This window comes from Chiloscyllium plagiosum, chromosome 11, assembly GCF_004010195.1.
Source record: "Chiloscyllium plagiosum isolate BGI_BamShark_2017 chromosome 11, ASM401019v2, whole genome shotgun sequence".
NCBI lineage: Eukaryota > Metazoa > Chordata > Chondrichthyes > Orectolobiformes > Hemiscylliidae > Chiloscyllium > Chiloscyllium plagiosum.
The window spans coordinates 36,844,034-36,859,605 of record NC_057720.1 but is presented as its reverse complement, the minus strand read 5'-3'; the positions used below and the strand labels follow the sequence as shown (position 1 = coordinate 36,859,605).

At 44.1% G+C, this 15,572-nt stretch overlaps 1 protein-coding gene across 3 annotated transcripts in view; it reads right to left on the bottom strand.

The window, feature by feature from the left end:
- The window catches only part of mutyh (mutY DNA glycosylase), a 40,484-nt gene that overhangs the window by 12,152 nt on the left and 12,760 nt on the right, over positions 1-15,572 (bottom strand). For 2 of the 3 annotated variants that reach the window (XM_043699098.1, XM_043699099.1), the window contains exons 7-14: positions 8,701-8,772; positions 8,098-8,211; positions 6,199-6,296; positions 5,006-5,150; positions 3,712-3,799; positions 2,980-3,162; positions 2,368-2,513; positions 1,964-2,131 (exon numbers count right to left, since the gene is read on the bottom strand). In XM_043699098.1, the coding sequence (XP_043555033.1) occupies positions 1,964-2,131; positions 2,368-2,513; positions 2,980-3,162; positions 3,712-3,799; positions 5,006-5,150; positions 6,199-6,296; positions 8,098-8,211; positions 8,701-8,772 (1,014 nt within the window). The remainder of the gene's footprint in view (positions 1-1,963; positions 2,132-2,367; positions 2,514-2,979; positions 3,163-3,711; positions 3,800-5,005; positions 5,151-6,198; positions 6,297-8,097; positions 8,212-8,700; positions 8,773-15,572) is intronic. The other variant, XM_043699100.1, reaches the window with a different exon arrangement.

Genomic DNA, 15,572 nt, shown 5'->3' with positions numbered 1-15,572 from the left:
TGTACCAGTCTCAGATTGATCTCTTTCCTCACTATCTTCCTGGGTCCTGCCCCCCCACCTTACTAGTTTAAATCCTCCCAAGCAGTTCTGGCAAATTTCCCTGCCAGTATATTAGTCCCCTTCCAATTTAGGTGCAATCCGTCCTTCTTATACAGGTCACTTCAACCCCAAAAGAGATTCCAATGATCCAAAAATGTGAATCCTTCTCCCATACACCAGCTCCTCAGCCATGCATTCATCTGCTCTATCCTCCAATTCCTGCCCTCACTAGCTCATAGTAATCCAGATATTACTCCCCTTGAGGACCTCCTTTTTAAATTTCTGCCTAACTCTCTGTAATCTCCCTTCAGAATCTCAACCTTTTCCATTCCTATATCGATGGGTCCAATGGGGACAATGATCTCTTGCTGGCCCCTCTCCTCCGTGAGAACATTCTGCACCCTCTCTGAGACATCCTTAACCCTGGCAGCAGGGAAGCAACACACCATTCTGCTTTTTCTCTGCTGGCCACAGAAATGTCTGTCTGTACCTCAGACTACACAATCCCCTAACACAATTAATATCTTGGAAGCTGACGTACCCTTCGTTGCATTAGAGCCAGTCTCAATACCAGAAACTTGGCTGTTCGTGCTACGTTCCCCTGAGAATCCATCACGCCTACATTTTCCAAAACAGCATACCTGTTTGAAATGGGTATATCCACAAATGACTCCTCCCCAGGTGCCTACCTCTCTTACCATTACAATGAATTGATGTTTGGGGATTCAGGGGTATATTTACACTAGGCTACAAGACTATTTATTCCCAGTACAGCACCATGACCAGTGGACTCACAATTCTAAAATCACAATACCATCACAATCCCAGTGACAGAACTTAGATCATTAGTGAGTATGAATGAAGAAAGACCTCACAGTCATTAGTTAATCTTATTCAGGTCCACATACAGAAACTATAATGGTCATTATTTAGGTTCGCTACTATATGGAAACAGGCCCTTCAGCCCAACAAGTCCACACCGACCCTCCAAAGAGTAACCCACCCAGACCCATTCCCCCTGACTAATGCACCTAACACTCAGCAATTTAGCATGGCCAATTCACCTGACCTGCACATCTTTGGACTGTGACAGGAAACCAGAGCACCCGGAGGAAACCCACGCAGACACGGGGAGAATGTGCAAACTCCACACAGACAGTTGCCCGAGGCGGGAATCTAACCCGGGTTCCTGGCGCTGTGAGGCAACAGTGCTAACCACTGAGCTGCCCTTAAAACTCTATTCTTCCTTATTTCAAACCTCAATTTCTCTACTCACTGCTGCTTTGAACCATAGACTAGTGCAGTATCACAAATTGGTCAGAGCTCATGCTGGTCATTCTAGAGACCCATTCTGTTAGCCCGCTGTCCTTCCCTGAAATTTTGTAATATTTTCTCCTTCAAGTAAATATCCAACTCCCTTTTGAAGGCTATTTCTAAATCAATATACATCAGCCAAGCTGGCAACACATTTTAAATCCTGAATGCTATAAATCAGAAACAAACAGATATTGTTGCAAAAGCTCAGAGGTCTGGAAGCATCTGTGAAAAGAAATCAGAGTTAGCATTTTGGGTCCGGTGACCCCTCCTCATAACATTCCAAATCCTAACCATCTGTCGCACGAGAGTTTTTGTCTTATGTTTGCTCTGGTTCTTTTGTCAATCTTTTGAAAACTGTTCCTTCAATTTAAAATTGAGGACTTCTGAGACCCCACATTTATGCACAATATATTGCCCATGGAAAGAAAGCAAAATAGTGCTTTAATAAGATAGAAGCTACTCAGATGTAGCAAATCATCAGACAGGAACCTTCAAGTTATAATCTTCCAGCTTACAAGTGCTCTCAGCAATGGAACCCTTTCCTTTCTTTGTCCCCTCACCTATGCCACTCACCCAATTCCAGAGCTAAGCACAACCAGAGCTTTACCTTTTTCATGGCTGTAGACACAGCTGATTGTTGAAACTCGGTCTTTGTTACCCAGCGGAAGGAAGGACACTTTGTCCTCGCCTGCTTCACAGTATCGACTGATGCGCTATTAAGTGAGTTACTGTACACGACGTAGGTCTGGTGAATGTGAGAAAAGATATGTACTACCTACAAAAAGTAGGAAAAAATAAAATGACTAATCCATCTTGATATTACGCAGTCCATGCATTAGTTGGCTGATGTCAATAAAAGCTGCAAAATTATACCAATCACATTTAGATATCTAGGTGCTGGACAACAATGCTGAAAAGACATTTTCTTTACTTTGATGCAATTAATCCTTTTCTGTTCTCCAGAAATTGATTGTGACCTCTATTTTTAGTTAGCAATACTTGCAAACTCACCTCCCCCAAAAATTGAAAATTTTTCTCTGTAACTGAACTCCCCAATAATTCTGTAAGCCGATCTAAAATCTTGCATTTCTGTTCCTTTTCTGTCATCTCAGACTCCAACAGAATGCTGGGGAACTCCCACATTCCAGCTAACAGTCCTGGCAATCAGAAAGACACAACAAAATGAATGAATGGTTTCAAAGAAAAGAAAACGGAAGATGATCAATTATCAATTACATTTTCATTGATAATACATCTACCATTCACATATGACATTCTACTTCCTCTGATGGAAACTACCAATATTTGCCTTGTGTCAGGAATCCGTATGCTTCATATTTGTGCGCCCTTCGATGTATATGCAGTAATTAAATACTGAGTTTAGCTTAGCACATTGCGAAGTCTCTTCACTTGCTATTGGAGTTCGCATTAATTTAGCACAATATGTTCTCAGATACCAAATGGGAAGATATTGATTCCAGTATCATATACACTTCAAGCTACTGTTTTCTTTAACTACTATTGCTTTTATTCTAAAGCCTTACTGAAGCAAATATAACAGAATTACAAATCTCTTTTCCCACACCATCTCCACTCAAATTGTTTTCAGTTGACAGTAGTTACCGATGTTAGGTCTCTGAACTAGGAAGTATTCTTCTGCATCACCAGCATTCCTCTTCCGTGTAACTACACAGGTCAGTGTTCGCTCTGCTCGTGGTAGTTTCTTTGCAGCTTTCCTTGGGAAGTTCATTACCCCGAGACTACCAACCCAGGATTCTTTGTTAGGCAAGCATAAGGAGCAATTCTCTGCAACATCAAATTGAAATATTATTTTACTGGTTGATCACATTTGGCCTATCATGACATATGGTTAGATACTAGCATGTTCTGCCTTTGAAACATATTGAACCAGAGGATCAAGGTGATCTATAATGTCACCATTTAGATCAAACAATTCTGGAGATTTGATCAGTCTGGACTGGATTCCTGCAATCCCTGCTCCCAGAGATCTGAAGATTGCGTAGAAATGGTGCAGTTCCCAGAAAATGACAATTTCAAGGGATCATTAGGGAGATTTTCTTTTCTGCAATTCTCCAAAATTGGACTTCTGCATCTTGGGTTTTGGGAAAAATATAAATTGGGGTTTGATATCTTTAGGATAGTAGGAAAAAATGACAGAGAAATTAAAGGGAGAGTTTCTACTATTTGACTCATGAGAGAATTCAAAAAGGAATTAATTTTTTAAAAATCACATCATAAATTGTTCATTTGTACCATGTATTCCCAGTGTTAATAGTTCCTAAATACATACAGAGATCTATGCATAGGTTATTGATAATTATTGATAATTCTTACCACACTCTTCAATATCTGGGGTGGGGGAAATTTTTGACAAGGTATTGCCCAGCAGTCTTTTTGAGACTGATTCCTGCTTCTTCAAAACCTGGAATGAGCATCAACAGAAGAAAAGTTAATATTTACTTAGAAACTTTTGCAATAACATAACCACTCAAAGTGTTTTCGAGACAATGTCATTATTGTGAAGTGGGCAACATAACTGATGCAGAGATTATGACATACACATTGTCTATTATGTTTGCCATTCTCTTTCACTCCTTTCTCACTGCACAGTTGTTTAAAAAAAAACAAGATTAGTCTGATGGGTTTACAAGCAGCTTAAACTCTCCATGCTTAGTTTTCAGGTGGACAGTTAAATTGGGGAAACCCAACAAGTTGAAGAATGTCAGTATCAGTAAACGAAAGCTTTTTCCTCTGTTTACACAGCGGCAGCTCCAAAAGGAACAAAATGATCTTTACCTGGGGTAAGATGCAGATTAAAGTTCCTTTGATTCCATTTCAATATTCCTTACCCTCACCATGAATAGCTCACATCATACAACACCCCAATGAGAACTATTAATAGCTAATTTAACACTTGGATACTTAAATATCTTTCATTGTTTAACATCCAAGTTTAAAGGAGTAGAGCAGAACTATGTTTCAGTTAACCGGTGAGTTCTAATAATTAAAGTTAGGGAAAGCTGTGAGGCTTGATAGCTTTAAGATGGGGATAGCATTTAGGAGCTGGGGTTGTGGAAATTTGACTTGCACCAGGGAAGAAATATTTTAGGATATGGGAACACTGGAAGGTGCTGTCAAATGTAAGAAGGAATAACAAATTCTGATGAAAATTGAAAGTGATAATCAAGGTATATTAGAATCTGCTGAGACAAATTAGTACTCAAATGGAATGCTAAGATGAGGTACTGGTGAAAGCTTAGGCAGAGCAGTGGAATGATCTCAAAGTGGAACACGGTGGAGAGAGACCTTCATATGTGAAAATACTAAGATGTCATGAGCTGTCACTGACAAAATCATAGTGCTAAGATTTTCTTTTGGGATTTCCTAGCTGAACCTAGTTCAGAGGTATGCTTGCTGGGATTGAAATCTGAACATGCACCAACCCTTAGGAAATCCTGGATCACTCAGTCAAGAGCAGAAGCACTCATCAATGATAAAATCAGCCAACATATGAAATAATTCCTAGTGGCACAGATCTTTACCTTGGTCACAAAAGTTGGCAATTAGTGTACATTCTATCTCGCACAGTCAGTTCCATTACCTTTTTCAGTGATAATTCAAAACCAACCTGATGGTAAGCTCTACAGTGGGCCTTAACAGGACATTCCGAACAAAGGGGAGCCTTGGGAGTACAGACAGTAGCACCCAGCTCCATTATAGCTTGGTTAAAGTCACCCGGTCTTAATGGGTCCACCAAGGTATTCGCCAACATCCTGTCATGAAAGACCACCATACAGCTAAATTTGAAATATCCGTATATGAAGTCTGTATCAAAATCTAAGCATTTCTACACTCTCTTTAGTGGAAATCTTTCCAATCAGCCATTGCAAATTTGTGGTAAAAACAATAATAGCAGCTCAATTCTCAATGCCAAAGTTAGTTTGAATGCCAGATCAAAAGGTTCATCTCAATTATTTCTGTCGTTTTAGGTTTTAGGAGATAATCCAAACAACTTGCATTAAAAAAAACAAAAGAACTGTGGATGCTGTAAATCAGAAACAAAAACAGAAACTGGTGGAAAAAGCTCAGAAAGTCTGACAGCATCTATGGACAGAAATTAATTTAATGTTTCAGGTCAAGTGACCCTTCCTCAGACCCAAGTTCAGAGGAAGAATCACTCGACCCAAAACGTTAGCTCTGATTTCTGTCCATAGATGCTGCCAGACCTGCTGAGCTTTCATATTAATTTCTGTTTTTGTTGCATAAATCAAGACTGCAAGATTTATTCATTTAAATTCATTCACTAAACAGTTCTGTCAGAGATTAGATTAGATTACTTTTTTTTAAGATTAGGTTACTTATAGTGTGGAAACAGGCCCTTCGGTCCAACAAGTCCACCCTCAGAAGAGCAAACCACCCAGATCCATTCCCCTACATTTACCCCTTCACCTAACACTACAGGCAATTTAGCATGGCCAATTCACCTAACCTGCACATCTTTGGACTGTGGGAGGAAACCAGAGCACCCGGAGGAAACCCACGCAGACACGGGGAGAATGTGCAAACTCCACACAGACAGTTGCCTGAGGCGGGAACTGAACCTGGGTCTCTGGCGCTTTGCGGCAGCAGTGCTAACCACTCTGCTGCCCATAGATCTGTGATCTTAACATCCACCCCCAAATAGCAATGCCAGATAGGAAGGGGAAGTTGTTAAAATCATCAGAAAGGTTGGAATTAAAGGGATAGTTACTTATTAAAAAAATGTTAACATGCTGGTAGTCAGTACGTAGAATACATCAGTAAGATAAAAGTGAATCGTACCAAAGTACTTCAATCACTGTTGAACTGGTGCTGTCTGCTCCAATTGCTCTAACGCGACACAGTACTCGTACAGCATTCCCATCCACTACTCCAGTTACCTACAAGTAAAGCTTCACATTCAAATATCCACTGCTAACTTTTCCAGCAGCAAGGTGAGATTTTTAGATGTATTAAAAGAGCATAAGCAATGCATAACAATTTAGAATGGCACCAATGAACTATATACTTCGCAAAATGCAAATCCCACACAATGAAGAGGTTGCATTCCCTTATGATACTTCTTTTGTGTTTGTTGCCCTCTTAATATTGTGAAATATTCCATGGAGCAAAAGTTTCATGGAGCAAGTGTTTAAAGATTCTTAATGCTCAAGGTCAAAAAGTTTAACTTCAAGAAGATATCCCTCAGATGAGATATCAAACCCAGATCCATCTGCTCTCTCAGGCAGAGATTAAAGATCCCATGGCACTATTTCAAAGAAGAACACCAGATAGTTATTCCTAGTGCCCTTGCCAATATTTATCCCTCAGTTAAGGTCATTTTCTCATTTCTGTTTGCGGGAACTTACCGTGTGCAAATTGGCTACGTTGTCTCCACTACATTACAGCAATAAGTGTAATTTTAAATTATGTAATTGGTTATAAAGCAACATCTGGAATGTTCTGTTGTCATGAAATACACTACTTAAATAACAGGGTTTTCTTGCTTTCTCAAAGTACATTTGGAGTATTGTGTGCAGTTTTGGATCCCATATCTCAGGAAGGATGTAGTGGCCCTGCAGCGGGTTCAGAGGAGGTTCACGAGAATGGTCCTGGGAATGAAAAGTTTAACATACGAGGAATGTCTAAACTTGATGGAGTTTAGAAGGATGGGGGGATATAATTGAAACATACAAAATACTGAATGTCCTGGGCAGAGTAGATGCTGGGAAAATGTTTCCATTGGTAGGAGAGACTAGGACCAAAGGCACAGCCTTAGAGTAAAGGGAAAATCGTTTAGAATGGAGAGAAGGAGAAACTTCTTCAGCCAAAGAGTGGAGAATCTATGGAATTCGTTGCCACAGAAGTGTGTGGAGTCCTGGGGGGGGGGGGGGGGGTCATTGAATATTTAAGACTTAGATAGATCCTCGAGTATAAAGGGGATCAAGGGTTTCGGGGAGAAAGAGGTTGAGCAATTTATCAACCATGATTGAATGGCAGAGCAGACTCAATGGATTGAATGTCTTAATTTCTGCTCCTATATCTTATGGTCTGAAAGCACTTGTACAAACACCACCCACTTTGTTTTCCTATGCCTAAATAGGTTGCCCTCTTGATTCTCTTTTCATTCCTGTTTTTCATTTCTCTCTTGACTCTTGCTTGAATACAATTCCTTTTGGGCGGAGAGGGTAAATTACAAAGATCATCTGGACACTGAGAAACAATGAATCTTTCAATGCAGTTACTTATCTTAAAATTGAATACATAAGTGGACTTTTCTGATAATACTGGGAGTAAAGTATTTCCCATGCCAGAGCTCTCAATTAATAAAATATGACAAATCAGTTATTTACCAAGTGAGTACACATTACAAACTCTATTTCCCAATAAGAATGCTTCTTAATACAGATATGCTTGAATTTATGACACTTGATAATAAATATGGCAAAGTAGCTCCTCAGAACACCTTCTCCCTCACCCCCATCTACCTATTCCACTCTCAGCTACCATCCCCCCCATTCCCCTTCCCATTTATCTCTCCGTCTCCCGGCCCACAAGCCTCATTCCTGATGAAGGGCTTTTGCCCGAAACATCAATTCTCCTGCTCCTCGGATGCTGCCTGACCTGCTGTGCTTTTCCAGCACCACACTCTCAACATAGCCATGCAGACAGAGAGAAAGGCCAGATATGTTCTTTCTTCACCTGTCCAAATGCGATTGAGGCAATGGCAGAAGCTGTGTATCTCCCAACCCCAGGCAGCTGCTTCTGTAGCTCCTCTGCATTCTGTGGCATCTCACCTTTGAATTCTGATATAACCTATGAGGAGAAAAATACATTCGAAGATTGCATAATTTTGCATGATCTGAATCAAGTCTTTTCCACATTCTGATATGATGTTGGTAATATAGGCCTTCCCTGGTTCAAAGGGTGGCACCGTTGTCATTCAGACATTTCCTCCAACTTGCTTTGAATGTAGTCGTGCAGCAATAAAGAATGAGTTAGAACAGTTCTATGATTCTTTGTCATTTTCTTACAATGACACATGTGGCCTCTGTAGTTCTTTTTACAGCAGCATAACTGTTATTAGGAACACGCTACACAGACAACTGAGGTCATCATTTGGACTGCTAATATCCTATCACAGAGCAACAGTCAAACTTCAGTACATTTACCACAGTGCACTGCCTGGATATTGTTAATATGTTGAAGTGTATTTATTGACTGTTGGACATTTTTATCTAAAGTAAAAGCACAGAGATGACAAGGATATCAATTATACCAGTCGTGGAAGAATGCCTCCAATACCTTTTGTGCTCCTTCATATAATCGTCTTCCTCTAGAATAATATCCTAGGCCAGACCACATTTCATTCACTTCCTGCAAGAATAACATTAAGAAGACAATTTACTATAATAACAAAGGACCAAGTTTAATTTTAGAGATGACACCTCGAGAGTCACAAAGTTCAATTAACTCCTGATTAACATGTTTTCTCACTAAAAATGAGCAACCTTTCATACTCATACTCCATAATTTCAGGGGTCAGTACTGGGTTGGTAACCTGTTATGTGCACTTTCTGATATTCAGTTCCATTGCTATCAATACAATTAAATACCAGGCACTGCATATAGCGGACAGCCAATGCAGTTAAAAGCTAATTACTGCAGATGCTGGAACATGAAACACACAGATTGCTGAAGAAACTCAGCAGGAAACTGTCTGTTTTGCATCATTGCTAGAGACTAATTTCCACCCTACTGTGTTCTACTGTTTTGAAAAATAGATTTTTTAATGTTCTTATTGTATTTCTTCATTCAAGGTACAGTTTTATTTCAAACTAACTTCTGGTAAGTCAGGTTATTTCCAGAGATTTATACATGCAGGCGTATGACATTTTTGATATACAGGTGGTTCTGGGATAACGTACATTTCGGCAGTAAGATTTGGCTATAACGTTACTGAAAAATTAGGGAACGGTATTTTCGAGAATGCTTACCTCCACTGGCAACACTGCAAATCCAGTGGGGATCGATTTACGTGCTTCATTATGCACATATGTCGATGTCCGCACCATTCTGCTTAGGCGCTGGTGTTCGTGCTTTTACGTGCATGCATGAATTGGTACCGGGCTTTGTGCCGTCAAAGCAGGTCTTCACACATGTGTGATGTCAGTGCCGGTCTTCATACCATCCTGCACATGCGCGATGTCGGCGCTGGTCTTTGTGCCGTTACACACATGCGCGATGTGGGCGCTGGTCTTTGTGCCATTACGCACATGCGCGATGTCGGCGCTGGTCTTTGTGCCGTTACACACATGCGCGATGTCAGCGCTGGTCTTTGTGCCGTTACACACATGCGCGATGTCGGCGCTGGTCTTTGTGCCGTTACACACATGCACGATGTCAGCGCTGGTCTTTGTGCCGTTACACACATGCACGATGTCAGCGCTGGTCTTTGTGCCGTTACACACATGCACGATGTCAGCGCTGGTCTTTGTGCCGTTACACACATGCACGATGTCAGCGCTGGTCTTTGTGCCGTTACACACATGCACGATGTCAGCGCTGGTCTTTGTGCCGTTACACACATGCACGATGTCAGCGCTGGTCTTTGTGCCGTTACACACATGCACGATGTCAGCGCTGGTCTTTGTGCCGTTACACACATGCACGATGTCAGCGCTGGTCTTTGTGCCGTTACACACATGCACGATGTCAGCGCTGGTCTTTGTGCCGTTACACACATGCACGATGTCAGCGCTGGTCTTTGTGCCGTTACGCACATGCGCGATGTCAGCGCTGGTCTTTGTGCCGTTACGCACATGCGCGATGTCGGCGCTGGTCTTTGTGCCGTTACACACATGCACGATGTCAGCGCTGGTCTTTGTGCCGTTACGCACATGCGCGATGTCGGCGCTGGTCTTTGTGCCGTTACACACATGCACGATGTCAGCGCTGGTCTTTGTGCCGTTACGCACATGCGCGATGTCGGCGCTGGTCTTTGTGCCGTTACACACATGCACGATGTCAGCGCTGGTCTTTGTGCCGTTACGCACATGCGCGATGTCGGCGCTGGTCTTTGTGCCGTTACACACATGCACGATGTCAGCGCTGGTCTTTGTGCCGTTACGCACATGCGCGATGTCGGCGCTGGTCTTTGTGCCGTTACACACATGCACGATGTCAGCGCTGGTCTTTGTGCCGTTACGCACATGCGCGATGTCGGCGCTGGTCTTTGTGCCGTTACACACATGCACGATGTCAGCGCTGGTCTTTGTGCCGTTACGCACATGCGCGATGTCGGCGCTGGTCTTTGTGCCGTTACACACATGCACGATGTCAGCGCTGGTCTTTGTGCCGTTACGCACATGCGCGATGTCGGCGCTGGTCTTTGTGCCGTTACACACATGCACGATGTCAGCGCTGGTCTTTGTGCCGTTACGCACATGCGCGATGTCGGCGCTGGTCTTTGTGCCGTTACACACATGCACGATGTCAGCGCTGGTCTTTGTGCCGTTACGCACATGCGCGATGTCGGCGCTGGTCTTTGTGCCGTTACACACATGCACGATGTCAGCGCTGGTCTTTGTGCCGTTACGCACATGCGCGATGTCGGCGCTGGTCTTTGTGCCGTTACACACATGCACGATGTCAGCGCTGGTCTTTGTGCCGTTACGCACATGCGCGATGTCGGCGCTGGTCTTTGTGCCGTTACACACATGCACGATGTCAGCGCTGGTCTTTGTGCCGTTACGCACATGCGCGATGTCGGCGCTGGTCTTTGTGCCGTTACACACATGCACGATGTCAGCGCTGGTCTTTGTGCCGTTACGCACATGCGCGATGTCGGCGCTGGTCTTTGTGCCGTTACACACATGCACGATGTCAGCGCTGGTCTTTGTGCCGTTACGCACATGCGCGATGTCGGCGCTGGTCTTTGTGCCGTTACACACATGCACGATGTCAGCGCTGGTCTTTGTGCCGTTACGCACATGCGCGATGTCGGCGCTGGTCTTTGTGCCGTTACACACATGCACGATGTCAGCGCTGGTCTTTGTGCCGTTACGCACATGCGCGATGTCGGCGCTGGTCTTTGTGCCGTTACACACATGCACGATGTCAGCGCTGGTCTTTGTGCCGTTACGCACATGCGCGATGTCGGCGCTGGTCTTTGTGCCGTTACACACATGCACGATGTCAGCGCTGGTCTTTGTGCCGTTACGCACATGCGCGATGTCGGCGCTGGTCTTTGTGCCGTTACACACATGCACGATGTCAGCGCTGGTCTTTGTGCCGTTACGCACATGCGCGATGTCGGCGCTGGTCTTTGTGCCGTTACACACATGCACGATGTCAGCGCTGGTCTTTGTGCCGTTACGCACATGCGCGATGTGTTACACACATGTGCAATGTCAGTGCTGGTCTTCGTGCCGTTACGTACATGTGCAATGTCAGTGCTGTTACACACATGTGCGATGTCAGTGCAGTCTTCGTGCTGTTACACACATGTGCAATGTCAGTGCTGGTCTTCGTGCCGTTACGTACATGTGCAATGTCAGTGCTGTTACACACATGTGCGATGTCAGTGCAGTCTTCGTGCTGTTACACACATGTGCAATGTCAGTGCTGGTCTTCGTGCCGTTACGTACATGTGCAATGTCAGTGCTGTTACACACATGTGCGATGTCAGTGCAGTCTTCGTGCTGTTACACACATGTGCAATGTCAGTGCTGGTCTTCGTGCCGTTACGTACATGTGCAATGTCAGTGCTGTTACACACATGTGCAATGTCAGTGCAGTCTTCGTGCTGTTACACACATGTGCAATGTCAGTGCCGTTACACACATGTGCGATGTCAGTGCAGTCTTCGTGCTGTTATGCACATGTGCAATGTCAGTGCAGTCTTCGTGCTGTTACACACATGTGCAATGTCAGTGCTGGTCTTCGTGCCGTTACGTACATGTGCAATGTCAGTGCTGTTACACACATGTGCGATGTCAGTGCAGTCTTCGTGCCGTTACGCACATGTGCGATGTCAGTGCAGTCTTCGTGCCGTTATGCACATGTGCAATGTCAGTGCAGTCTTCGTGCTGTTACACACATGTGCAATGTCAGTGCCGTTACACACATGTGCGATGTCAGTGCAGTCTTCGTGCCGTTATGCACATGTGCAATGTCAGTGCAGTCTTCATGCTGTTACACACATGTGCAATGTCAGTGCCGTCACTCCCATGTGCGATGTCAGTGCAGCCTTCGTGCCGTTATGCACATGTGCAATGTCAGTGCAGTCTTCATGCTGTTACACACATGTGCAATGTCAGTGCCGTTACACACATGTGCAATGTCAGTGCTGGTCTTCGTGCCGTTACGTACATGCGCAATGTCAGTGCCAGTCTTCGTGCCGTTATGTACATGTGCAATGTCAGTGCCGTTACACACATGTGCGATGTCAGTGCAGTCTTCGTGCTGTTATGCACATGTGCAATGTCAGTGCAGTCTTCGTGCTGTTACACACATGTGCAATGTCAGTGCAGTCTTCGTGCTGTTACACACATGTGCAATGTCAGTGCTGGTCTTCGTGCCGTTATGCACATGCACAATGTCAGCGCTGGTCTTCATGTCAGCTTGCACATGGGCAGTGTCAGCGCCAGTCTTCATGCCGTTACGCATATGTGCGATGTTAGCGCCGGTCTTCATGCCATTACGCACATGTGCGATGTCAGCAGAGGTCTTCATGACATCCTGCATATGTGCGATGTCAGCGCCAGTCTTCATGCCATTATGTACATGCACGATGTCAGCACAGGTCTTCATGTCAGCTTGCACATGGGCAGTGTCAGCGCCAGTCTTCATGCCGTTACGCATATGTGCGATGTCAGCGCTGGTCTTCATGCCATTACGCACATGCACCATGTCAGTGCCAGTCTTCGTGCCATTATGCACATGCACGATGTCAGTGCTGGTCTTTGTGCTGTTACGCACATGCACGATGTCAGCGCCGGTCTTCATGCCGTTCCGCACATGTGCGATGTCAGTGCAGTCTTCGTGCCGTTATACATACGCGCGATGTCAGCACCGGTCTTCAGGCCAACCTGCACATGCACGATGCTTGCGCCAGTCTTCGTGCTGTTACGCACATGGCCGATGTCAGCACCAGTCTTTGTGCCATCATGCACATACGCAAAGTCAACACTGGTCTTCATGCAGATCTGCACATGCGCTGATGTCAGCTGCCGACAGAGCAGCTTTCTGTGAGACATACTGTACAGAAAAGCAGCTTTCTTGCATATTTTAGATGTACTGCATTAAATTTACTTTTGCTTCATTAATAAATATGATTTCAACCTTCATTCAGGCTGTGCTATTGTTATGGAAATGAGAGTAAAAGCTAGCAGGAACAGCACCAAGTGTTCTCAATAAGACACAATGAAATATGTGCTCCAGCTACTGGGGTAGCTGGTTGTCTGGAAATGATAAAACAGATTTGAATTACGCCTTATACCCCGAAAAAAATACCAAATTCCATTAAAGTTTGAATTGAGTATACTGACAATCTTTAAAGCCAATGACACAATCCGATGCTTTGTGGTATAAAACCGGGGAAAATTGAACAGCTGGAAGGAAAACTGCCACGACACAAACAGCCGTAGACTGATAGTCAGAACTCTCTGAAAAGTACCTGTCTAGAGAAGGACTTTGCCCAGAGAAAAACCATAATACTGACCTGGAGAGCCAATCTACCGATGAAGATAAAGAAAAGATCAGTATAAGGATATATGTACGAATCAGATAGGGAGGACTAATGCTATTGTACACGATGTAGACATAGGAAGTACTGCTCGGATAAAACAACATCCCTATTGGCTTCCTCCTTTCAAAGCCGGACAGGTCCAGAAGGAGGTAGAGGCCATGCTCAACGAGGACATCATTGAACCAAGCCAGAGCAAGTAGAGTTCGCTGATTGTCTTAGTCCCCAAACCGGACGGGACTCAACAATTCTGCGTGGATTATCGGAGGGTCAACGCCATTACAAAATCGGACTCATATCCAATTGCTCGATTGGAAAGTCGGACAAGCCAGTTAATCACCAAGTTGGACTTAATGCGTGGTTACTGGCAGGTAACTTTATCAGAGTCAGTGTAAGAAATTTCCACGTTTGTCACCCCAAATGATCTATATCAGTTTAAAGTGATGCCCTTTGGAATGAAGAACGCACCTGCCACATTCCAAAGACTCATGAACAGAGTTATGGCTGAGTTAACAAACTGTGCAGTCTATTTGGAGGATGTAGTGATCTTTAGTAAGTCCTGGAAAGATCAAATGATACAGTTGGCAGAGCTCTTTGAACGACTATGAGAAGCAAAACTAGTGATAAATTTAAATAAAACGGAATTTGCGAAAGCAGAGGTGACATTCTTGGCACATAACATTGATCATGGAAGGCTGACCCCACGGAATGCAAAGACAAAAGGTCATCAAGGAATTCCCACAAACAACCTCGCAGAAAAAGGTGCTTCAATTCATCAGACTCAACAGATTCTATTGGAAGCTTTTTCCAAACTTCAGCAGAGTTGTGACACCGTTAAGCAATTTGCTGAAGAAGAACACAGTTTCGGTGAACAGACCCATGCCAGGAGGCATTCGACCATTTGAAATCAATATTAACCACCAAACCAGTTTTAGCTACACCAAACTTTTCAAAACCTTTTAAAGTTGCCATCAATGCTAGTGACACTGGAGTTGGAGCTGTACTCCTACAGGAAGATGAGGATGGGACTGAACTGCCAGTTGGTAACCTGCTGTGGTTCTGTTCGCCGAGCTGAAAGTTTTTGTTGCAAACGTTTCGTCCCCTGTCTAGGTGACATCTTCAGTGCTTGGGAGCCTCCTGTGAAGCGCTTCTGTGGTGTTTCCTCCGGCATTTATAGTGGCCTGTCCCTGCCACTTCCGGTTGTCAGTTTCAGCTGTCCGCTGTAGTGGCCGGTATATTGGGTCCAGGTCGATGTGTTTGTTGATGGAGTTTGTGGATGAGTGCCATGCTTCTAGGAATTCCCACGCTGACGACAAGCAACATGAATTCGACTGGGACAACACTACCATTATAGGGCAAGCCAAACAAAGAAAAGCCAGGGAATTCCTAGAAGCATGGCACGCATCCACAAACTCCAACAACAAACACA